The sequence below is a fragment of the Cydia strobilella genome, chromosome 23 (genome assembly GCF_947568885.1).
Source record: "Cydia strobilella chromosome 23, ilCydStro3.1, whole genome shotgun sequence".
NCBI classification, from domain to species: domain Eukaryota; kingdom Metazoa; phylum Arthropoda; class Insecta; order Lepidoptera; family Tortricidae; genus Cydia; species Cydia strobilella.
Genome location: NC_086063.1, coordinates 5,678,104 through 5,704,688, shown reverse-complemented (window position 1 = coordinate 5,704,688; position 26,585 = coordinate 5,678,104). Strand labels below are relative to the sequence as shown.

At 35.7% G+C, this 26,585-nt stretch overlaps 1 protein-coding gene across 1 annotated transcript; it reads left to right on the top strand.

The window, feature by feature from the left end:
• Positions 1-22,590: 22,590 nt before the first annotated feature.
• Positions 22,591-26,563, top strand: LOC134751670 (uncharacterized). The gene is made up of 2 exons (XM_063687113.1): positions 22,591-25,216; positions 26,557-26,563. The coding sequence occupies exons 1-2, from the start codon at positions 22,662-22,664 to the stop codon at positions 26,561-26,563; spliced, it is 2,562 nt and encodes an 853-aa protein (XP_063543183.1). The 5' UTR covers positions 22,591-22,661.
• Positions 26,564-26,585: the final 22 nt, after the last annotated feature.

The window sequence follows — 26,585 nt, the reverse complement described above, 5'->3', positions numbered from 1 at the left end:
GATATGCGTTAAAATTGTCAAATAACAAACGAACCGTCAACGCCATCTATACGACAGTAGGCCTAAGCTAGTAGCGCCCTCTGAACGAGAATCAAATTTTCTTGATTTTCGAGGCATGTTTTTTCCTTAGACTGTATCCATCTATTACGGAGTTATATCTCTTTGTCAATAGTAACAGGAACTAGTGACACAATTTCGCAAGCAAATATACGAAGATACAAGGTCATAAACTTCTGACGATCGTAAACCATCAGTGATCATTAAAATCAGGTTGAAATTGGACTTCATTGCACAAGCATAAGGTAAAAAATTGAATGAGTTTTCGAATCGGGTAGCATACAACAATTTCCCTACTTAGCTCTTACACAAGGTTCCAACTGGATAACATTTGCTGTGGAAATAGGACCTTGTGTGTGATATACAGCGTGTGCTACAAGGCTGTAATATATGGCGCGTCAGCTGTCGATCGACGGCCGTAAATATAGATGACGGGGTAAAAGTGGGTAAGGCATTTGTAGAATTTTTGAAAGGGATGATTAAATTAAGAAATGCGTATTCAGGCAGGATGTGCTGAACAAAATTGTTTTATTACATCTTTACTAATGTACCACATTCAAAGAAATAAATAAATGATTGATTGATACACATTATTTAATTTCATTAAACGTTAATTTATAAAATAAGACAGGGTTCTTATGTATAAGTTTTATTAAATTCTTGAATTCAAAAGAAAATGTTACTGTCAAAAGGATAACATTTGCTGTAGCACTAGGGTCCCTTTTTTGCCCTTTGAGTACGGAACCCTAAAAAGCCGAAATTGACTAGTAGCCTACTAGTAGTAGGTACTTCAGTAGAACGCATAATGGCTAAACTTGTATTCAATCAGTAGGATTTACTGAACTGTACAACCACCTAACAATTGCTTTGTTACCGATTAAAAAAAAAACCTCTTATTCAAGCTTTTATCACTAAATAATTGTGTCAAACCTAAATACAATTATGAGCTGTTTTCTATTTTTTGTTTCAATAGTCCTAAAGCTTCTTATTATAGTCCAAAAGTAACTCTTATATCTTCGTTCAGGTGTAACTATTATTTATTGAGTTTTGTGGTTCTAACAAATTTTTTTGATGGAAGAAAAAACTCAAATAAACCCAAAAATATCATTGGCATTGATACGTAAGTCATTACTTATTGACTCTGTGGACCATATTTTCAATTGGGTGGTTTTACGGTGACTTATAAAAACACAAAAATGAAACAAACTTACTTACATTCCTTTTTTTCTCGCTAAAGATATTATAAAAGCCTGCCGCTGCGAACACGCTACGACATAACGTTGCTATTACCCATTACTTACAGGCTGTTCAATATAGAACCCTATACTTTAGACCATAAGGTTCAATGTGAAACCAATAAAGTAGTGTAATGATGACATTTACGCCGACTACCGGTCACAAATTCGAACGTTTTTATCCGACTGCCGTAGCAAGGGTAATGTTGTTATATTTGACGCTAAACGTCTAATATAAAACAACATTATATATTATGTTACCTACGTAAGTTTAACCAAAGAGAATAGATAGTATAGAGGGTTAATTGTAATAGTAATTTTTGTAGTCACAGTAAATTTCATGCCATCTATCGACACACGATTAAAACTAGAAATAAAAATGTGTAAATATATATATATATATATATACATATATATGTATATGTAAATGGAATATAATATAATGTATATGTATATGGAAAAAAATATTTTTTTTTAGACCGACATGACTGACCCATACTGACTCCGATATATTTTTACCATCAAACAGAATATTATATATTTGAAGGTTTCTGAATCCAACAAAAACACCCTGTATAAACATAAACCTACTTCGATGACAAAGCTGCCATCATATTTCTAATGTTTTTGAAATATATCGGCCGCGCACAAAAGCACCTATCTCATATTTTATGTATCTTCTGCAATTCCATTCAAAACTATTGAGTGTTTGAAACATATTTTCTATTGCTGAAGCAGGGCACGGCGTATATGACTTTTTTGAGGATTTTTATTAAAAACTTTTATTAAGTTTAAATTCAAACTAATCTACATAAAAACTTCCGGATAGATAATCCCATGATTTAATTTTGATTAAGGCAAAGAAAATTATAAAGAGTTTTTTTGTAAGTTTCAAAAACTCGTTATGATAATCTCTTCCCCAAATTAACTCGAAAACCAAATTAAGAATAACCTTCTACTAAAGGCCTCACAAAATTTTCAAAAGAATACTTTCATTAACTTTCAAGATCTTTTTGGTTTAGTTAATTAGAATGAACGGGTTGAAAACTTTGAAATAAGAAACTCGGGAACTAAGCAAAAACTTGGTTTAGCCATGAACTAATAAAAACAGAAGACTGGCAATGTCTCGTCATCATTATCATCATCTCAGCTGAAATCGTCCACTGCCGAACAAAGGCCTGCCCCAAGGATCTCCACAACGAACGGTCATCCGCTGCCCTCAACCAACGGTTTCCCGCGATTTTAACCAGATCGTCGGTCCATCTGGCACAAGTCTGGGGCCTTCCCACGCTGCGCCTTCCGGTACGTGGTCGCCACTCAAGAACCTTTCTGCCCCATCGGCCATCGGTTCTGCAAGCAATGTCTAGGTATACAAAATAACGTTTTCACCACATTTATTTACCTTATGTATACTATTTTCACAGTTAAAATATACATACATTTTCAGCTTGTACAGTCGAGTTCATAAATATGTATACATTTTTTCACCTTATTGCAATGGACTAAGATTGATTGATTGATGGATTGGATATTAATGAACTCGACTGTACTAGTTATCGTATAGTATATGTATAGACATTAGCAGTCTACTTCTTCTATTTATCCATGGCTTAGCTTTGAAATATAATCTCAACAAACTTGAAGTTTCCGAAGACGGAAGAATTAGCGAGCTTGAAGCGGTATCTCTTATAGAGCAGGCTCCAATGAGATATATGTTCGTTTGCAAAAATAGCGCACCGCAGTTTGCCTTCTGGTCCTTGTAGTGGGGTCCCTACGCTCTTAGAAACCCGATGTTGCAGGACTGAAAAGTGGTGCCGTTAGCCCCACTAGCCCTTTGATTTTCCCCCTTACAATTCTCATACATTCGCTATCGAAAACATCCCACCTTTTGCACAAATTGGACTAATTTGAGTCTAGCTCTTAGCCTAATGAACTACCTAATTAATATTAGTATCAATTTAAAGGACGTTTAATTACCTCTACATTGACATATTTTTTGTTTCCAAAAAGTATTATTTATATGAGATTTAGACTTTTAAAAAAAGTTGTGCGGACCGGCCTCTCGGTGAAGTTCAGTTTGCAAAAATTGCGGACCTCATTCTGACTTCTGATATATACAAGCAGAATGCAGCTTCTGGTACATATAGTATAGATCCCAGACATCCAATTAACGATGGTGCCAACCAGTTTTGTGGTCGCCCTCTCCCTCCCCCCCCCCCCCAATATTATTAGTAAATTGGTGTTGTTGATCTCTCTTAGAATGGAGAAGTTCTTTTATCTGTCCAAGGTATACGCAGCATTTTACGCCGACGTCGCCAACCCAACTTTTCAATTTTCAAGCGTCAATCATTGCCACATCCCACTTTTTGAGTCCTCTGTGCGGCATCGCCACGTTAAGTCCTGGACTTAAAGCGTCTCGATGATTCACCCAACTTTACATTCTTTTTCGGATGCATCTGCTCCAAATACAAGGCGTAAAATATACACAAAAGTATTCCACAATGCTTGTCATAAGGTAAGAGAGGTGATCATCGAGCGCCAACAATACCTATATAATATTAGATTATTTTAAACCGGGTCACTCACGTATTATTAAGTCGAATAGCTCGACATGTTTCGGTCCAATTTACGAGGACCGTCTTCACGGAGACACGACACGTCTTCACTGGTCGAGGGCGCGGCTGTCGTGTCTCCGTGAAGACGGTCCTCGTAAATTGGACCGAAACATGTCGAGCTATTCGACTTAATAATACGTGAGTGACCCGGTTTAAAATAATCTAATATGTTTGAGTCTCACGGGAGTTTTATAGTTAAAAATACCTATATAATTTTACAATTATATCACCAAAACTATGACTACTAACGTAATCACTTGAATAATAGGTATACACATTCATGTCTCATCTTTTTATGTTAACCGTTATCAAAATTTGATTGTACTGCAATAAAGAGCAAGTAAACATGTTTGTTCATTAAAACACAATCAATAACTTGAAGAAATTGGGAGGAAAACATTAATTACAATATTAAAAAGAATCCATCAAAATAGCGATCGCGAGCGAAATTCGCCCAAATTGCACGTGTCTACTCCAAGACGCATGCTGGCTGCTGGGCTACTAAGGAGGGTTTATATAGGCGGAGTATATCACATTTTTAGGTCAGTTTCAAGTTAAGTCACGTTCTGAGGACGTCACTTTCTGAGTACGACACATTCTGAGACCGCAACTTTTTGAGGACATCAAATAATGTTAAAAAAATCATATTTGCAACACAAAAGTTGTTCCTAATATGGACAATATCACACAGGCGGATAAGGGTTTGATCAGGAAGATAGGATAATTGCCTATCTATTAAAATTTGCGTATGTCCACAGGAGAGACTCAATTATTTTGCTGTGTATGGCTCATTTTTAGTGTCATAGACTTTTTAACAAGGTTCTGCACCACCTAGACGCTGCTATACAATAAATCTAAGCGATATACGATTGCCCCACTTCAGTTACACCCTACAGTGGCTAGGTGAGAGCGGGGCTGGAAGTTCAAAGTTTCGTATACTTAGGTAACAGGAAGTTTTGATATAAAAAATGAAAATTGCTGACGACTTCTAGCGCTGATCATCAATTGAGAAGAAGTCACGGAAGGCAACAGGCATATAATGAAAGGTTTAATTAATAGTTATTTGTTATACAAGGGTGCAAAGTTGTATTTTACCCGCGAGTGTGGAATTGATACACGAGCAAGCGAAATGATTCTATAGTTGAACCACGAGCGCAGCGAGTGGTTCTAAAATAGAATCCTGAGCGTAGCGAGTGTTTCAACACACGAGAAGTAAAATACATTTGCACCCGTGTGTAACACAAAACTTTTCCCCTCACTATAGCGAGGAAAGTGCAACATCCACAGGCGTTAGATCATCTTCGTCACTGGAATCACTTTTTTTTTACGATAATACGATATTATAACAGAAAACTCTGGAAGTTGTGCATTTTTACGTGTCGGAGCCGGTGAGAACAATTTTGTTGACAATGTTGACATTTCTGACGATGGGTTTTGAAATTGCATCGACTCAACTTGTGCGTTCAGAATTACATTCAACATCATTTAAAAAAACAAATGTTTCTTATGGAATTTAAGGTTTATGACTTAAAATCATTAAATAAAGCCAAATTTGGTATTTTTTATTAAATTCTCAAACCATTTATTTAATGATAATTAATATCGAACGAACCATTATTATGAGCGTTTTACGTTTTGTTATCTGTCAAAAGCTACTTAAACCACAGAACTAGGATGACATAAGCATAAATTTTAGGACTGTGACTTAAACACGCTCCATCCAAGGTCAAATTACTTTCCCCACTAGTGGATAAAATGCGTTTTTCCCCGCTTGTTTTAAAGGATAAAAGACGGCTTTCCGAGCTCGTGAGGGGAAAAGATAATAATCACTTCCTACCTTGCTTCCTACTAATACCTCTCATTTCTACCAATAGGTTTACATTCGTTTTTAGGGTTCCGTACCAAAAAGGTACAAAAGGAACCCTTATGGTGCGACTCTGTCCGTCTGTCTGTCTGTGACATTGCTAAATATCTCGAGAACTACTGAAGCTACTTTACAACTTTAAACGAAACAGGTTCTGTGAGCTGTAGAACCTCGCAAACATAGCCTAAATAAGTGAAACTAACTGTTTATACAGTTACAGCTTATAAAGTTAGGACTTACAGAGTAAAAGTCTTGATACCTACTAAGGGATCTGATAACTTTTTAGTTTTTAGTGTAAAAGCTTTATTGCGCCTAATCTTGGCAACACTTTACATGAAATGTTTTTGGTGGGATTGCTTTTTCTGCCAACCAATTACTCATTACAGATTACGTGCGGCGGTTTCTCACAACGGACGCATCGCATGCTTCCACAAAAATAAATAAATTTCATAAATTCTGATCTGTCGGTAATTAGATCGTATAGGGAGTGTAAAGATCATTCTACAAGTCATCAGTGAAACACTTACATCGTTATCGTGCCTGCATCTTATCTACTGTGGCAGCGTTCATCCGCCGCATCCACTTCAAGCAATAAGCGAATCTCGTGCCCGTGAACATGGTCGATAATCCTAAGTGCAACCCAGAAAAACTCAATGCAGGTAATCTGGCACGTAATACAGGTTCGCAGCCGGATTTAAACAAATTAAAGGAGGACACAATAGGACAACGCAAACAGTCTGATTTCGAAAGTGATATCAAGAATGACATCTTCGAATTTCGCAAGGATATGAAAGAGCTGATGGATATTAGCAAATCCCAAAAGTATGATATCACGGGTATGAAGTCGGATCTCTCTGATATCAAGGACCAGCTCTTTAGCATGCGGACGATGACTGAAAACCTGGTTATCGAGCACAAACAACTAAAGGCCGATATTACGGAGGTCAAGGATTCTCTCAGCTTTGTTTCCCACCGGCAGAGTGCTCTGTGTACACGTGTCAACGAAATTGAACTCAGTATTGGCAGGATCGAATTGTTGGAACAGGATGTCTCCACGTTAAAACAATATTTAAAATAACCTGCAATTATTAGAACACCACCCACTACAGCACCGCGACCGCCTACATAACCTAGAAATCCCGGGGATCCTGGAAAACAGAGCTGAAAATCTTAATGGTATAATCACAAATATTGCTAAAACAGCTGTAGTGGAGAGAACTACTATAACCACAGCGAATATTCGGCATGTGAACCGCGTACAGCCACGGGTGGAGTTAGCTGGCAGGCCACGTAACATCGTCGACGAATCGTCGTTCACTTGAACTCGCAACTTATCAAGCATTTGATCCGGCATACGCAGGCCTAAAGTTATTACCAGCACGGATAGTGGCATGCCAGGTGAACCAGCCATAATGTATGTCAACGAACATCTGATTCCATTTTACAAGTAACTACGCAAGGAAACCAAAAGCGCGGCGGACGCAGCTATAAAGTGTCTATACGCAACTGCAAAATACTCGCAAGGAAATCTGATAAATAAAAAACCGGCAAAGTGCGAGTCGAACTCACGTTCCAAGGGTTCCGTACATTACACATCTTAAACAATGTATTTTTTTATGTGAAACGTGAGTGAAATGTCTTAAAAAACCCGGCGGATCAAAAACTAAGTAATTAAGTTGTGCTTGACTGCACATTTCTAATAGGTTTTCCTGTCATCTCGGTAAAGAACTATTTTGTGTATTTTTTTTTTAAATTTTGGTTTAGTTTCGGAGATAAAGGAGGGGGTGGGATGGTAAGTTTTTGCCTACCATTTACTTGAATAACTTCTAAACTACTTATCCTACTTATCCTTATCTTACTTATCTTATAAAAAAATATATAATTAGAAAAACTTTATTTTTGAAATTTTCTCATTTACCCCCAAAAGTGGTCCCCATGTTTAAAATTCATTTGGTTACGTTACATGTCCGTCTTTGGGTCACAAACTTACATATGTATACAAAATATCTACTTAATTGATCCAGTAGTTTCGGAGAAAATAGGCTGTGACAGACGGACAGACAGACAGACAGACATAGACGCACGAGTGATAATATAAGGTTCCGTTTTTTCCCTTTTGAGGTACGGGACCCTAAAAATAAAGTGACTTCTTTTGTGTGTGTATGTGTTGTTTTAGTGCAATTATTAGTCTCAGCGCTGATTATTTTTCAGTGAAGAAAAACATCGTGAGGAAACCTTGCATACACCGTGAAGAAACAGGCTTCAATCGGTAATAAAATTATCTAGGAATATAAGATTAATCGAGATCGGGTTGACGTTAGAAACTGACTACACGTCCTTTAATTTTGCCCTCAAAAATCCGATGTCTAGTGATAATCAATTTTATTTACGTCTGATTCAAATTAAAGTACCTCATTCATAAACGGCATGAAACACATGTTTATTTTAGTGGAACAATCAGCGAAACTAACGCTGAAACGCTCAAAACAACACAATCTGCACTTTATTCCCTTACTAATAAAGTCGTAATTAGCATTGTAAGCTACTTACGCCAACTGTAGATACCTGTTGTTTTATTTTAAACTTTATTTCCTGGGCAATAGAGTCGTATTCGTAATGAGCTAAGGAACTAGTGATGTCTTAGCTGTAGTCTACGTTGTATTCATTTTAAACTCTACTGCCTTGGCAATAGAGTCGTAATGATGTTACGTATTGAGCTACTTGCGTTGTTCGCTCTACTGTATTTATTCTATTGTGGCATGAGTCCGCAAGAACTCATTTCAGTTGTATGATGGGAAGAAACTTTCCATGCATAGAATAGGGTTGTCCAGTAGAGATAGTTAACGGGTCTCTATTGATTCCCATATAGTTTTAAGTCATAATGAATTTGTCCACAGTTTCGTTAGTCATAATTTGGTTTTTCTCAGAAACGCGTAACTTTTCAGGATTGCCATAAAACTATCTATAGATACCATAAATCTAACCTAACCTATCTATAGAATAACCTGAGGAAAATCCTGAAAAGTTAACGGTTTCAGAATTATGACTAATGATAATATGACAATCAACAAAATCAATCAAATCAATCGGGCGATAGAGAGGTATGGAAGAAAAAGAGATACTGCGCCGACCCCAAATGAATGGGACAAGGGCAAGCGAATGATGATGATGATAATATGACAATCATTACATTATGACTTTCAATTATTATGTCAAACAAAGGGACCCCACAGTGAACACATTCACTGCCAGCGACGCGCTAAGCGGGTGAATGCCTTTGTAATGTAGGGAAAAGAGCCTACGAACAGGGTCCTATTCGTAGGCGCTTTTCGCTACATTACATAGGCACGGTTTTGTTGGCTACGCTCGTAGCGCGTAGCTCGCGCTGGCAGTGAACGACTGTTTAAGATTGGTTGTATAATGGTAATAATTTTAATTACCCTTATTATACAGGGTGCTTTTGTTATCACTGACCAAACACTGAGGGGTAAATATGTAGGTCATACTAAACAACTTTCACTACCTACTTAACTAAGGCCCAGCCATACAACTGAAAAATTCAAAATTTGTCACTGAAATATGAACGCAGGGAAGTAGAGTTGATTTTGATTTGTTTGAAAATTTAACGAAACAAAAGAAATGCAACTCTGTTCCCATTGCATAGGGTTTAAATTTCATCAAACTCAGTGACTTGGGCCTTAATTTAGGAGGATAGGGCAAACGCGAAAAAAAATTATGCTCTCATACATTTCGGTGAATCAGTCAATGTTTTCTATAGAACAGCTGATCTTTTTTCACGATTTCGTGGTTGGCACCAAAGTAAAAGTTGTTCAGTATGACCTACATATTCACCCCTCAGTTTGGTCAGTGATAACAAAAGTACCCTGTATAACTTAACGGATATTATTTGCATTTTTTTATCGTCATCGCAATGATCTCCAAAGGGCCGTAGCCGCGCCTTTCGATTCAATTGATAAGTTCCAAAAAAAAACGAATTTCGTACTATTGTCACTGAAACAAGGTTGGAACTCGAATAGAATTCTTTGAATATTTAGACGTCCACTCCCTACTGTTACTTGCCAACATTGCGAGGGCCCAGAGGATGAACAAGCAAAGTTTGCGGCTCACAACTATATTATGATCTAGCGCGGCCCGCGGGTTCATTCTCGGTGAACCGATATTTGGTCACGACTCATACGCGGTTACACTGTTAAATAAGGGATGGTGATTTTTTAAAAGTTTCTTTAATTTTGGTGTGTGAATGTCAATGTACGTATTTTTCATTAGAAATACGCCTGTGCTTGTCCTACAGATACCATAGTTAAAAAAATACAGCGATAAATTCGTTTTTCATAAAAACTTGTTTTTGCTCTATTTTGTTTGTTTTAGAAACTGGAGCTATATAAACTAATTACAGACCTAGATATACCTCATGTCATTGTATGTGCAAAGATTCATTACAATCCAACACGTAGTGTTAAAATGAGAACGGAACTCCGTTTGTATGGGAAGGTGAAATTCGGACGAGCTTGCCGGGGACTCTTAAACCACTGAAACGATTTATATGAAATTTGGTATGTAGGTAGATACTTTGAGGTGCAAGTAAGGACATAGGATATTTTTTATAAATCATTATCATCCCACGCAGACGAAGTTAGCAAGATATAAACAATCAAGTCGACAACCTGTTGTCAGACTATATATATGTCTACCACTTGTTTCAAGCGGTTGAGTATCAGTTTCTCTATTGAGATAAATTGTAGACCAAACATTTGCTAATTTAAAAACCAAGATAGCTAAAGTATTATAGAGGATGAGATTAGCCACTAATAACGTGGGTTCTTTCCATTTATAAACAACTTGTTTTTCAATTTACATTATCAATTCTCACTTGACCTTTGTGGCCGTCTGGCCTTCCTGTCTCGCAAAAACATTATTGTTGTCCCCATTGTGTTTATATTTTTCGTACACAAACTAGCCAGGTCGCGATTGCGCCCGCACTTACCACTTTGCATCAATTCAGTTCCGCCGCGCTATCGATACGCGATCTTATTTGTAAAACTGTATCGCTTCAATTACTCGTTTCCTATCTCCTGTTGATTCTTTCTGCATTAAGGATGACTCACGTTAGACCAGACCGTGACCGGGCCGGAGCTTCCGGCGCTTACTTTTCTATGACATGACAGGTGATGCTTTCCATAGAAAACGAAGCGCCGGAAGCTCCGGCCCGGTCACGGCCCGGTCTAACGTGAGTCATCCTTTATACCTTTGTCCATTTCTTATATCTACGTGTTCTCTTCAGACGCCTGCAACCTTCTGCCTAGACCCGATAATCAAATAGCGTTTAACCGATAATATAACGGTATATACTAAATACCATGAAGTGGTGGTTAATATGTATGGCTCTCAGTACGGCGACCGCAACAGAATGTGTTATATGCATGGGCGTTGCCTTGCACCAAATCCTTTACGAATAAACTCGGAAGACATCACAGCATCAGCATCTGTCAACGACTTCTAGAACAACATCTTATACGTCAAAAAATTAATTCTTTAGCTAAAGACGCCGGTTCGAATCCGGCCTTCACCACTGGAGGGCTTCGTCACTTTTTCTTTAATATATGTCATCTATTACAGTTTTTAATTTATATATAGTAGTGTGACTACTTTAAAAAACACAAATCAAAAGATTTAATAAAATAATTTGATTTGTTCTCAAACTTGTTCATCTTATACGTCGTTAAAAATGGTTTACAAGCCATACATCTGGATGACAATACGATAAGTCTTGTACAGACTAGTCGACCAAATGATAACCCGGCTTATTTGACTGTTGATCGAGTTTCTAGTGACGTATACTATTCGTATTGTCCGGATCGCTGTATAAGTACCAACCTAATTCAAATGAGAATACAAAAATCAATCAGAGTACTAGTAAATATAGGTATACTAAGTTGACGTTCAAGCGCAAGCTGCGCAAGTATCTTTTTGAAAAGTCTCACGATTAAGTGTCTGCATAGTAAAGTTAGTAGCAGGTACATATATATATATATATACACATATTTATTTATATATATATATATATATATATATATTGATATTTATATATTTATTGTTGTACCTATATATTTATTTTATCTACATAATACATTTATATTTGTGTCTATTAAAGCATTTAGTTTTAGTGTTCTTTACATACCCCGCACCAACTATGTTTCTCTGTTTGGCCTAAAGGTTGACTGGTAGAGAATGCCGTGTAGCATTAAGTCCGCCTTTTGTCACTGTACATTCTTACTGTGCAATAAAGTTTAAAAAATATAAATAATATATATATATATATGGGCCTATAACGGAACTCTCTACACAGCTGGATTGGCAAAAGGATTATCATCTATTACTGCATCATCTAAGAAAAATATCGACACTTTTAAAAATATTAAAGTAAAGAGTGTTACTTTTGATAAAGCAGGAAATATGTATGCACGTACTGCAAATAAAGTGTATAAGGTCAAAGAGGATATAATATCTATCTTTGATAAGGTGAAACCTAATGAAGCTAAAACAGTTTTAAAAGAGTCAAATTACAGTCTTAAAAATGATAGAAACGGCAATGTGTATTTGATAGATTTTAAAAAGCATTTAATACATCAAGTATACGAATACACCACTTTAAGTTCGATAAGTATGATAATATTATAGCTAAGTTTCCTAATACGCGAACTATAACTTACTTTAAAGATACTTCGGAGAGATGTATGATTAGTAATCCAGAGAATCCTCCTTATAGACGGAGAGCTGGTGGAAATTTGGAGTAGGTCCTTGAGGCAAGCTGAAAATTTGCCTGATGCTTCTCCTATCTTACCCTACCTCAGCACTACAAGTCTGGCTGCAGGGTAGCGGGTCTAAACCAACCTATAAATTTTTAAAGAATTTTTTTTTTGGTGCCCAAAAATGGTTCTTGAGGCAATCTGTAATTTCTACAAGTGAAAATTGAATATCTAAATAGTCATAAAAAAATTATGCCAGACGATTTGGCCGGGTCTTTAACCTTGCCAGACGCGTGCAAAATATTTTTTCAAAAAATTCAAAAAAGGTTCTTGAGGCAATCTGTAATTTTTACAGGTTAAAGTTAAGTATCTAAATAGTCATAAAAAAAATAAGCCAGACGATTTGGTCGGGGCCTTCTACCTGCCAGACGATCTAGAAAGTTACGTATGGCACTTACTCGCACGCAAAATTAAGTTTGTTATCCTGTATAAATGTATGCTAATACAAAGTTAATTTTGTAGTGCAGAAAATTAAAGATAGAAAAGTACAAATTTGGATGTACGATGTGATTGTGAGTATATATTTATGATAATTATGGGTATGAATAGGGTGTGGGCATAGTACATATGAAATTAGCGACAATATGTCCAGCTGTATCTCTATTGTAGATACATGGGTAGTTCATTAGTTATGACGAAGGCCTAGGCCGGGAAATATTTTTATTTTATTTTAATGTAAACATGGCGTGCATGGCTGTGTTCATGATTTTTTTTTTCATCTTTCATATATCATATAATATAATTAAATAATAAATAATTTATTAAATAATTAATTAATTATTTTAGGGGTTTAATATAGTTTTAGTCTAATTTAATTTTAATTTTAATCTTAACTGTAATATAATAATTTTATGTAATGTTATAATGTAATGTATTATGATCCTAAGTTGATTTAAATAAATGAATAAATGAAATAAAATTAATTACATCACACGTTTAGGGGGGGAGGGGGTCAAGAAAATGTGACATGTTGTGAGGGAGTCACAAACTTTGTGACGTCACTATAAGTTATTTAAATTATTTTATTCGCTGTACAGTTAAATAACAAGTTTTTGGAACGATAATCGTTTTTAATCGTTTAATTTTCTTGACATGCAATGAAATATCGTCCTCATGTGCGTCAAAACAGCCTTCAAAGTATCACGTTTCGGGCGGAGCAACTCGAGAGAACTGTAAAGCGAGGTTTAGACTAGCAAGAACTTGCATGCAATTTACGTTACATTACCGACTACTAAGGTAAACTGCATTCAAAATGTTTATCAGATACCACAATGTAATGAAAATTGCATGCAAGTTATTGCTAGTCTAAACCTCGCTTAAAGGAATTTCATACGAAATTGAGTATTTTTTTTATTTTAATGTAAACATGGCATCTGTGTTCATGCGAACGGGCTAAACAGCTGAAATTTGTTTTAGTCGGAGCGCAAAAAGAATCAAATTTTCTTTCCCGCGTAAGCAACCCTTAATTTATATTTAAAATAAACGCAAAAAAAAACAAAATCTTTATAGGGCTGTATCTGCTAAAGCATGCGTCGTAGCGCAAAAATAATAAAATTTTCGTTCCCCTCTAGGTAACCCTTAATTTATATTTGAAAAAAAAACCAAAAAGACAAAAAAATCTTTATAGGGCTGTATCTACTAAACCATGCGTCGTAGCGCAAAAATAATAAAATTTTCGTTCCCCTTTATAAAACCCCAAAGTAATATAATAAAGAACACAATGAAATTCAAAAAAGAAAAAAAAACAAAAAAAAATATAGGGCTGTATCTCCTAAACCATGCGTCGCCAAAAATAATAAAATTTTCGTTCCCCTCTAGATATGATCCTTAATTTATATTTGAAAAAAAAAAAAAAACAAAAGAAATATCTTTATAGGGCTGTATCTCCTAAGCCGTGCGTCGTAGCGTAAAATAAATAAAATTTTCGTTCCCCTTTAAAAAACCCATGTGATAAATAAAAAACACAATAATAATAAAAAACAACAAAAAAACGTTATAGGGCTGTATCTGCTAAACCGTGCGTCGTAGCGCAAAAATAATCAAAATTTTCCTCCCCTTTAGGAAAGCTTTAGGAGTTAATATAAAAAATTACCAAAAAGAAAAAAAAACAACTTTATAGAACTTAATATACAACCCATAAGTGATATAAAAAACACAATGATAAAATAAAAAAAAAACGTTATAGGGCTGTAACTGCTAAACCGTGCGTCGTAGCGCAAAAATTATGAAATTTAAAAACAACGAAAAATAAATATATATATATGGCTCTAGCTTCTAAACCGTGCGTAGTAGCGCAAAAATAATAAAATTCACGCCCCCTTTTACCCCACACATTGAATAACCTATGAGTACATGAAACAATCACCATCATCATCATATTTGTATTATTATTTGTATTATTCAAGCATTAATAATAAAATAACAAATTCACACATTATAATAATTACAACACATTACTATTCTGTATTTAAATTGTACATGTATTTATTAAAATTACAATACATTCTTATAAATTCGGTCATATTACATTTACTATATCCCTACTAATACTCAGTGTACATAATTATCATAAATATACAAATATTCATAATCACAATCACATCGTACATCCTAATTTGTACCTTTTACCTTTAATTTACTGCACTACAAAAATAACTTTGTATTAGCATACATTTATACAGGATAACAAACTTAATTTTGCGTGCGAGTAAGTGCCATACGTAACTTTCTAGATCGTCTGGCAGGTAGAAGGCCCCGACCAAATCGTCTGGCTTATTTTTTTTATGACTATTTAGATACTTAACTTTAACCTGTAAAAATTACAGATTGCCTCAAGAACCTTTTTTGAATTTAAAAAAAAAAATATTTTGCACGCGTTTGGCAAGGTTAAAGACCCGGCCAAATCGTCTGGCATAATTTTTTTATGACTATTTAGATATTCAATTTTCACTTGTAGAAATTACAGATTGCCTCAAGAACCTTTTTTGGGCACCAAAAAAAAAAATCTTTAAAAATTTATAGGTTGGTTTAGACCCGCTACCCTGCAGCCAGACTTGTAGTGCTGAGGTAGGGTAAGATAGGAGAAGCATCAAGTAAATTTTCAGCTTGCCTCAAGGACCTACTCCAAATTTCCACCAGCTCTCGGACCATTATACTGATTCGTTGCGTATAATAAATCTAAATAATACGGCGACAATACAACAAATACCTAAGCCTGCTACCGATAGCCCTCACTTTGGAGATTAAGTCCACATTAAGTCGAATCATCAAATAGCAGTTTGTGCAAAAATTGAATATATGTATTGTACAGTCATCATACTTACTTAAAATCATTTACGTAAATACTTGCAGAAAATCAGTGCTTTTCCTAATGGGTGAAGCGTAATACTGAGCCAGAACCTTTTTGTTTTGCTGCGACGCACACAGGATTTTTATTTGTATAAAACAGTATTTTTATGTATTTTTTCCTTTTTCTCTACATATTATGTAAAAATCGGTGTGACTTATTTGTTGTTGTAATTTTTATTTATTTTCTGGATTGTTCTGTGTACCTATGTCATTTCTGTATTTGAATATTTTGTGTGTATTGTGGCAAACAAATAAACAGTTTATCTATCTATCTACTTTCCATTCAGTTTATTCGCGCTACAGCTTTTGCCAGTGTAGCTGTAGGGTACCTAGTACCTACTTGTACCATTGTCCACACTGTTAAAATAATTGTCAATTTGTAAACCCTATAGAGTATTTGACAAATTTTTATAAATAGTAAAATGAAAAAATAAAGTCTTTCTTTAGAGAAAGAGCTCATTTTTTAAGATACGGAACCCTTGGAACGCGAGTCCGACTCGCACTTAGCCGGTTTTTTTAATAATATGTAAGGAATCGAATGGTAGCATTATTTTTTCCTATTTGGAAGTTTTTTTTTTAAACAGGTCTTGTATTTTTTTATTAGTTATTCCCATATAATTTTAAAGTTTCCAATTTATTGTGATAAATTGCTCATTTTCTATCTATTTAACTCAACATTCAACATGTATCAACAATTAATTGCAATAATGCACATAAGGACTAAACTACCTCTGCATAACATTTGCAATGACAAAGTGTGGAAATGTTATCATAAATGTCACATTTCGATCGAAATATGACACTGCTGCACATGAGTGCACACTGCACATTTTCTTCTTTCAAATTCGGCTTAATTTATTTAATTTTATTTATAGGACAATTATACTCAGATCGACTAAGTCTCAATTAAGTTCAATAAGGCTTGTGTTGTGTTGTAGCCCACAATACAACTTGTGGGTGTGTTTGATTTATTTGATTTGCTCAAGTAGATAGTTATTCGTATATAACATATCTTTTATAAACATCGCAAACTAAACAGACAACCAAGTGTGTAGCGGACATCATAATACGCAATATCGCAATATAATTTACACTTGTTTCTTTTAACAAAACTTCGGTTATTATCGTTCAATTAAAACATTATTAAACTTGTCGTCTTATCTCGTCGCGTTATACTTTACCTTCAAATTGTCAAACTTTTGCGACTGTGCTGAGTCTTCCAAAGCAAAGATTACTTAATACTATAGAAGATACGCCAGTCTTTATTAAAAAAACGAAAAGGTAGCGGAAAATAAGAATACACTAGAAAATATACAAAGTTCTAGTTTTGCATATAAATATGATTTAGTTACTCGTGTGTAGTGTAGTGTATTTGTAGTAACTATTTATAAAACTTCCAATGAAATTTTATTTATTTAAACCTTATAAATAGTACATAGCACTTTATATGTACATGTTTTTCGAGTAAAAAACGTCTAACTTGATTATAACCGTAAAAAATACTAGGTAAAAAAATAAACGTTAAACTAAGTTTCAGACGCATACGCATATACTTGTGTTATGGAAGTGTTATTCGCTGTTAGGTACTTATATGCCCTAGGAAGTTTTAAAAATTGCGAGATTTTTCAACCACAATTTCATATAAGGATATTTTATATATTTAATATAGATATATATACCTATATATGGGCGGAGGTCGAAGGGATCATCTGGAGTCGGAAGGAAACCAGCGTGTGTCTCTTATGGCGTATATTGGTAAAGTGAACGAGTACATATTTCTTATTACTATCCTAAACCTATTGATTAAGGCGCCACCTATGGACTTTCTCGAACTACGTACCCTGGTGGGTGCGTAAAGTAGGTAAGCCATCGAGGGTTCGATAGGGAATAGAGGGTGTTCCATAGATGGCGCTGTTACCGCAAGTTAACAACATATTTTATGAAAATTTTTGGAACTTTTCAACAACTTGCACATCTACTATTGTGTTTTGTAATCTGTAGCAAAGTCCTCAAGGCCTAACCCCATCATGATTCGATTAAACTTACTCTGAGAGCCGTTCGACCAACCTTTTGGAAATGTAAGATTGACGGGTTACTGAAAGGTAAAACGGGGTATAATGAAAAACTGTAAAAACACCAGATTCACTTGCACCATTCACTACCATACCATTTTCTATTTAAAAGTAAAGCGAGTCACAATAGGAAATATTACACAAAACTCTGTGTAAAGAGCGCCACAAGCACATACTATTACATACTGAGGAGTGAGGGCCTACCACAAAACACAAAAATCTTTTCGTTATCTGCCTCTCTATCACTTGCATTTCCGGCGATAAAGAGGCTGATAACTTTTAGATATTCGCGTTTCACGGTAGGCCTCTGTAAACAAACCGCCTTGATGCAACAATGTGATAACTTCTCAAAAAACTGTTATAAGGCCTTGTACTCACGAGCGCGTTTTTAACGCGCATTAAAAAGCGTTTGAATGACACAAATTGAAACGCTTAATGGTAGCGCTTTTTATCAAGCGTTGTTGGATTTTCAACTTTAAGCCTTGGTCTTTAAATCGAATTTAGCGTTCGGGCAGATTCAAGCGCTTTTTTAACGCGCGTAAAAAAGCGCTTGTGTTTAGGCCGTTTAGGGTCACTAAGGCATAGTTGCTCTATGGATTACAATATGTGCCAGTGCTGCACTCTGGCGTCAGAACATTTATTACCCCCTATTTTATTGCGTGTTTTTTTTCTTCATAATATACACATAACACATATCTTGTGTCTTTATTAATTTCTTATACCTAAAGGTTATCTGAAAGAGATCGCTTTTTAGCGATAAGATTGCCTGTTGTTTAACCTCTTCTTTTCTGTATTATTTTGTATTCCTTTCTGTAATGAGGTGTGCAAAAAATAATAATTTATATTGTGTTGCATGATAACAAGCAACATTTACCAAGAGGGCACTGGGGACCGTAGGCTGATGGCTTGTTCCTCGCACAAAGCACCCAAGAAATAGTTCCCCTACCATATACTACATAGCCTATATAAAGTTATGATTACATTCTACCTAACCAAAGGCATATTAAGGGATTTGTAATTCTCAAAATAGACCAATGGCTGATCAGCACTTCGCCAAACTTTGGAGCTTAGCATCAGTTTCAATTTGTGTCAAATTTAAACAGGTTTATGTGGGTGAAACTTACCTAAGGCGAAATATTATTATTTTTCATTTCTCATGCTCTGAAAGAGGATCATTGTTGTTCTAAAAGGTGTGCAGAAAATGATACGTGTCTGCACTAGAGCACGTTCGAAGTACGGTTTTTTGAACTTTTTTACGATAAGCAATTGAAATTTGAATTTGAATTTGGATTTGTTATACAATTTCCATTCTGATATTTGACTCTCCATTCCATAAATAGAGACACTTTTGCCTAAATTGTTAACTGAAGGTAGGGTACCTAAAAATACTATAAAAAATTATACTTGGTCATGTTTTAAAAAAGACATGCATTTTACTTTCCTCGTATTCGAAATGAAAAGTAGAGTGTTTAACTCGGGTGAAAGGCATCATTTCAGCCTCGGACTATTGGCGCTCTCACTGCGTTCGAGCGCCAAAAATACCTCGGCAGAAATGACTGCCTTTCATCCCTTGGTTAACAATCTACTATATGCCTTGGCCTAAACTCATGTTAGAGCACTCGGGTCCGGGCCGAGACGTACGACACTTTGTTTTCTATAGAAATCACGTGATCACCGATCGCCTATTATAGAAAAAGGAGTTTCGGACGCCTCGGACCGGACCCGGACCGTTCTAATGTGAATCAATCTTAATAGTTATTTACGATACAAGTGCGAAAAATAGGAAACTCGCAACAGGTGGCAACACGACCTAAGGGAGTGTTTTAAATCTACACGAGTTGAGAATTACCTATTCGCACGTTTATAAAAGTTTTACAGTACATACGGCCCTTTAAATGTTCGACGTAGTTACGTAATGTGCTTATTATAGCACAGGGTGTCGTAATAGAGCACCAGATGTACTGTAAAAGCAAGTATACCATAGAGATGCTACACGCGTGCGCCCGTGAGAATTAAATAAGCATTGCTTGATTAGTTGATATCTATAGTCGGACCAAGTCAACTCTGCATGGCATTTACAATTTCTATAAAAATACATATGACTTAATAACACAAGACCCTACTCATAGTGTTGTGTTCCTGCCGGTGAGTAAGGTTGCCAGAGCTCAACAAGGGTGTCGAGTGTTGGGGTCGGCAATAACACTAGTGACTAGACCCTACTCATAGTGTTGTGTTCCTGCCGGTGATTAAGGTTGCCAGAGCTCAACGAGGGTGCCGAGTGTTGGATTCGGCAACGTGCATGTAACACCTCTGGAGCGGCAGGCGTCCAGAGACTACGGAAACTGCTTACCATCAGGCGGGCCGTATGCTTGTTTGGCACCGACGTAGTAGGTATATAAAGAACTCCTTTTATTGTATTCAAGTCGATACAAAGACTGCAAAGTTAGCGTAGACGATGCGTAGTCAGGCCAAGCTAACTGCATAGAGTTTGCAGTGGCAGAGTGAAACAAAAAATTACAAAAACCCAATGAAAACATGAAATTTGTATCCGAAAATATGGCGGTTATATAGTAACACTCTCACACTTTCTGTGTATAGTACTGCGTGTAGTGTAGTGTATAGTAGTTATGTGTGTAGTGTGTGTGTTTCTGTGTGTCTGTGTGTAGTAGTTTCTGTGTGTAGGCCTTAGATGAACTTTATGAACAGACTCTACCGTACCGGTCTCGCTTTCTCGCCCTTTCTCGCTCTAACTTATAGCTGCGTCCTTAACGCACGTACGGTGACAACCTTACACACCATCGATACGTGCGCCGCACCGCACCAAGGTCGCGGTGCGGTGCGGTAGTCTGTTACGACTTTTATAAAGTAAAATTAAATGCGCCATGTGCAAGAGCCTTAAACCTCGACTTTTTAATTTCTTGATCAAAACTATTTCGCTCTGGCAGCGTAATACAGAAGACAATATCGCTGTCAAATTAGCTCTGTCAATTTGAAAAATTGTGTTGACAAACATATTTCTACAACAAAATTTAACGAAATTGCCGTGACATAAGAACTTTAGGAAATTCCATTACGCAGTTGAGAATGTAATGAAATCTGTGTTGTTGGTAAGTGTTCTTACAATTTTTGTGATCCATGAAAAACTGGTAGATTAGTTTGTTTCTTCTGAAATGGGGTCAGCCTTGCGTATATATACAAGTATACATCTTAACACCTTCACTGCCGCAAATAGTGTCTCGTAATTAACCATACTTTGCACCCTAACACAGTAAACGTGTTAAGGCTTAAATAGAAAGTGCGAGAGCTCGCATTGCATGTGAGTTTCGTTACATTGACAACTTGAGGTATAACGTATTCAATAGATCGGTCAAATCCTGCAATGAACAATCTCGCATGCGAGCTCGCACTATCAAAATTAGCCTTTAATGTACAAACTGAGCGGACGCTCGAGAGGGGCGTGCAGAGGCGCCACCGGCGCGTACGCGGTACCTATTCTTTTACATCCCGACGTTTCGAACCCTTTACAACGTTCGTGGTCAACGGGTGACTGAAGAAAAGCTACAATTCATAATAATTCATAATAATTTTTATTTCATGAGGAACTATCGCGGTAACCGAAGACAATACTAACCTAATAAAATTAATCCACATAAAAATAATCCATCCATTAACATTATAATAACTATTAAGTTTTGAATGATTCACGGTTAGTTTCACTAGACTTATATTGACCGGGATATAGACCGTGATTACCTTTAATAATACAAAAGGTAATCACGTCAATCAAGGTCTATATTCCGGTCAAATCAAATCAAATCAAATGTTTTATTCGTGATAAACTTAAAACTAAAATTACATACAAAATATATATAGCTATAATAGGAACTTATAAAATAGGTAGGAGTTGAAGTTTACCACGAAATGGTCTCGCCTCAGCATAATGCTGACCCGAAGGTCAATTATTAAATATTATTACTACGTATAGAACCGGCACAGAGAACCATTATTTTGCGCTGTGAGTTGTTGACGGCCGGCAACAAACTATGGAACGGAGCGTGAAACTAAACCTAAACCCGTAAGCGCCATAAATTTCACGCTGCTTATGACGTTTTGGTGTCTTCTCTATTAGAAGTAATAATAACTCAATGTGTCTGAAGCGAAAAGCGCTTGCAGCGTTTTAAGATATAATTCCTGGTTAACGCTGTAAGAAGAGAAATATTTGTATAGGTAGAATAACTCGCTGTAGGCAACGTGCGTCACCTGGAGATCAATGTCTTAGTGTAGTGACATTTGTGTAGTGTCGATAGAAATGTCCGTAGGTACGCTGTTAAAGACACGACAGAATTCGACGACCATAAATGTTTGATATGTTTAATAGCGGCATAAATTACCTATACGGCTTATCGGTTTGTGGACTTGAAGCTATAGACTAAAATATTTTTTGGGAAATTCATAAGTTTACTACATTATTGCTTTTATAAACGATCAAATCATGTGTTTTGGAAGCACTGCACTTCGATAAATATTTCGCCAGACATCAAAAATGTTCCACGATTTTTGAGACGTACATTGTATAAACAGAAGCATTTGAAAAAGATGAATAGAATACAAACATTTTTGATTCCAGAAAGCAACGGCTGAAAATGGAAAGTGAAACCAAAGATGAAACAAAAAACACAACGGTGCTGTATAAGAAATCCTTAAGTATTCTCCGTGGGAGGCGCTCTCGACCATCCTCCATAAGAAGCCACAATTGTCCCAAAAGTGGAACACTTCATCTGAAAGTGCGGACTTCAGAAGATCACCTATATTATTGCGACGGTGCCAAAATCAAAAGAGACCTCAGTATCGAAACAGATATATGTAGAAAGAGACATTACATCAGAAAGAGAGCAAGTAAATATTCGGATTCTATAAAATCTACTTTTGCAGATGGAGACTCTAGTTGTGCTGAGCCTGAGGCGAGAGCCGTTAAGTATCATAATGCAGACGTTGTGTCACTAATTGTTGACAATTTTAGAGGTTTACTCAATAAATGGATTCGTGAGTACCTTTTAGACAGTTCCGATAATTTGCAGAAAATTGAAGCTATACGTGAATCTCTTCTGCGAAAATGTGATAAAAGACTAAATCGAGCTTCAAAATCTACATGTAAATGTAGTTTGGACAGTAGGAGAAAAAGAGTGGGGCGTCAATATTTGACAAAAGATATTAGCATAACTAACTGTGAAACTTGCTCAAATTACACTGTGCCACTACAAAATAAACGATGTACTCTGATCTCTTCTCTAAGTCTTCCAAGAAATATAGATAAGCAAGGCAATACTTTTAGTAGCATGAATATCTGGGTTCCTTTAAATCGACCATTAGATGTAGCAGATTCTACTTTAATTCTACTTACAATGTCGTCTCGGTCGTTTACTAAACGCTGCGCCACTTACAATGAACCTAAACCATGCATAGAAAAAAAACAATCATTTGTAAACCTTCAAGGTAAAAAAACTATTTACAGAACGGTGACTAGTGAAGGACCAATGATTCTGCGACCTTCAACGGCAAGAGTGGAAACTATCAGTCTTGTTAGAAATATTTATGCAGATAGTCATATTCAAATGCAAACCAAGACAAACAATGATAAAAATACAATGACTGAAGAGCATAGTTATGAATGTAGGTCATGCTCTAGAAGTAATAACAGCAGGAAAAATTTGAGAAAGTTAAAATCGTCTGGCTTATGTTTAAATAACATCAAATCCAGACATTTTACGTATTTGTATAGGAAAGCAAGCAAAAGGAATTCACGAAGTAATGAATTCATAAATCACTTCCAAACAATATTAAATTACTTTGAGCAATACGAAGGACAAAATAATGTAATACTCGATGTACATGTTAACGTCTTACCAGTTGAAAATGTAGTATCGCATCAAGAACATTTAAATAAAACTTGCGAACATCAATTTATCATTTCAACAGTTGGTAAAGCAAACTGCGCATGTTTAGACACTTTAATGGAATCTCGAGAATCAGAATCCAGTTCGAAAGATAGTAAAAGTTCTGAAAATGTAAATCGTCCGGAGATAATATCACTCTTGGATTGTTCTGAAAGCAAAGCCAAGTATATTGTGGAGACTGCAAATAACTCCGATGTTGTAGAAGTTGAGGAGCCTCAGCAAAGCAATAATAATCCAGAATCATATGCTTCAAATACTAACCCAGAATCATTTATTTTGGATAATAAATTAAATATCTGTTACCAGATCAATTCACTAAAAAATGTGATAAAAGGTTTAACATTGACAGCAGAAAAATTAATCAGCGATCATATGCAAGAAAAAAATGATACTTCATGTAGGTCAACTCAGGTGGATGTTTATCAATGTCATGCGGCGGTCGATACATTAATTCAGAGCTTTCCAAATACATCAACTCCTATGAATTCAAATAATCAATCTAATCAATCATATGCTATGTGGTACTCACAGAATCCCGTGTTATTTGACACCGTTCCGGAGATGACGAAACAATTGATGAACGTGGAAATGGCGAATTATAAAACGCCGATAGAATGTCTTGATTCAAAATCTATACCACATCCATCATCTGCACGTGATAAAAACAATGATTCGTTTAAGGACTTAAAACCAGAAGACCAGCATCATAACCAGTCCAAATCATGCTCTAATCAATCCAAAGGAATTCAGTTTTCATGTAATATGGCAGGCATTAACCCTGGCTTAAAACTACAGACACAATCAAAAACCACAGATTATTTCCCTATACTTGCAAAGAAACCTTCATTTTGTTACATAGAAAGTGAATCTCTTCTAAAAGTAACAGATATGACTTCTAAACCTGATATTCCAATACCGAGAACGGTTAAAGAAGTAGGACTCACTTGTTCCTTTGATAATCCTTCTTTAAATTTTGAAATAATGCAAGAAAAAGTGGCTCGTAACACAACACCGTTTACTCGTAGTAGTATTAAATTATATAGTTGTGGAGATGGTTTCAGTAAACGTGAAACTTATGTATCTCCCGTGACAGAACCCCGATACTCCCAACGTATACAGAAGACATCTACAGTCCAATGTCAATCTGATGAGCTTATGCAACAATTTTATATAAACCAAGAGAGGTCTGAAATATTGGATCAATACAATCAAAGTGACCTAAAGTCTTCTAAGAAAGCGAGATGGTTAAAAATTTGCAAGATATTTCTCTTTTGTCTTATACTCTGTATTCTAATTGTGGCTGCAACTTTGGTCTTAATCTACACTGATATCAAAAAGGTTTGGCAGAAAACTATGAACAGCATTTGGGCAGTGGAAGCTAATTCGGCAAAAAATACGTCAGACTTACAGTTTTTACTATCTGAATTCGGTTTTTGATATTGTTTTGTTTTTGTAATGAGTAAATTTTCTTACTATGGTTTTGTCGGATTTTCTTTCGTCCCAACAGAAATCAGTACAGACACTACAGACATATAAACTATTTCTTAATATCGACCCCAAAATAGTTACTCTATTAGACACAGGAACAGGGACAAGACTCGTTAACATAGGTAGATTGAGAAAACCGGACATAAGGAGTGGCTCGGAAAAAAGTAGCAGAACATTATGTGGACTTTTCATTTTATTTTATGGTAATTTTTAAAAAGTGCATTTTTATAGTAATCTGTAAATACTATTCTATAAAATAATTACAATTATGAAAAAATGAAAGGGCGATTTTATGTTTTCGCCTTTAACCTCTCGAATGCCGGAACGTGGATCCGCGCAGTAAGTATTGAATTCTAATTATAAAATAATTAGAGTTCAATATAACAGAAAATAATAGAAACGTCAAGTAACAAAGACTGTCATTGCAATAAAAATGAGAAAACTCAAGCAATCTCATACGTTTCAATAAGATTTTGTTTTTATTTTATGTACAGATTACTAAAAAAAATAAACTGCTTTATAATTAGCAAAAATAAAAAATATACTAGATAATTTACGGCAACTTTTTTTTTAACCACTCCTACTTATATACACAATTTTGGGAACAAATCGAATTATTTTTTATTATTAAATACTTTTGATTTGTGTTTTTTAAGTAGTCACACTACTATACTTATATAAATTATAAACTGAAATAGCATACCAACTAAGGCGAGGAGTACGCGCTTGCCCTTAGAGTTGTAAAACAACTATGTTCTTGCAATAAATTATTGATTGATTGATTGGTCAAAGACACCTAGTCTTAGTAAAATGGCATATATTATAGTCGAGAAATTGGGACCGGTTCCGCCGTAGCGGGGTGGCCTAGGCGTTAGCCCGGAACGCTAGACGCCGGTTCGAATCCGGCCTTCACCACTGGAGGGCTTCGTCACTTTTTCTTTAATATGTGACATCTATTACAGTTTATAGTTTACGTACTTATATGTTTCCGTTTATACCTTCCAATTTCCAAGGCGACTTATATCTTGAGTGAAAAAAGTAATCTTCTGAAAGGCAATGCATCGATTTATTTTATAAAATAATGTTTTTATTGTAGCGGCTGATTATATGTTTTATTTTCATTTT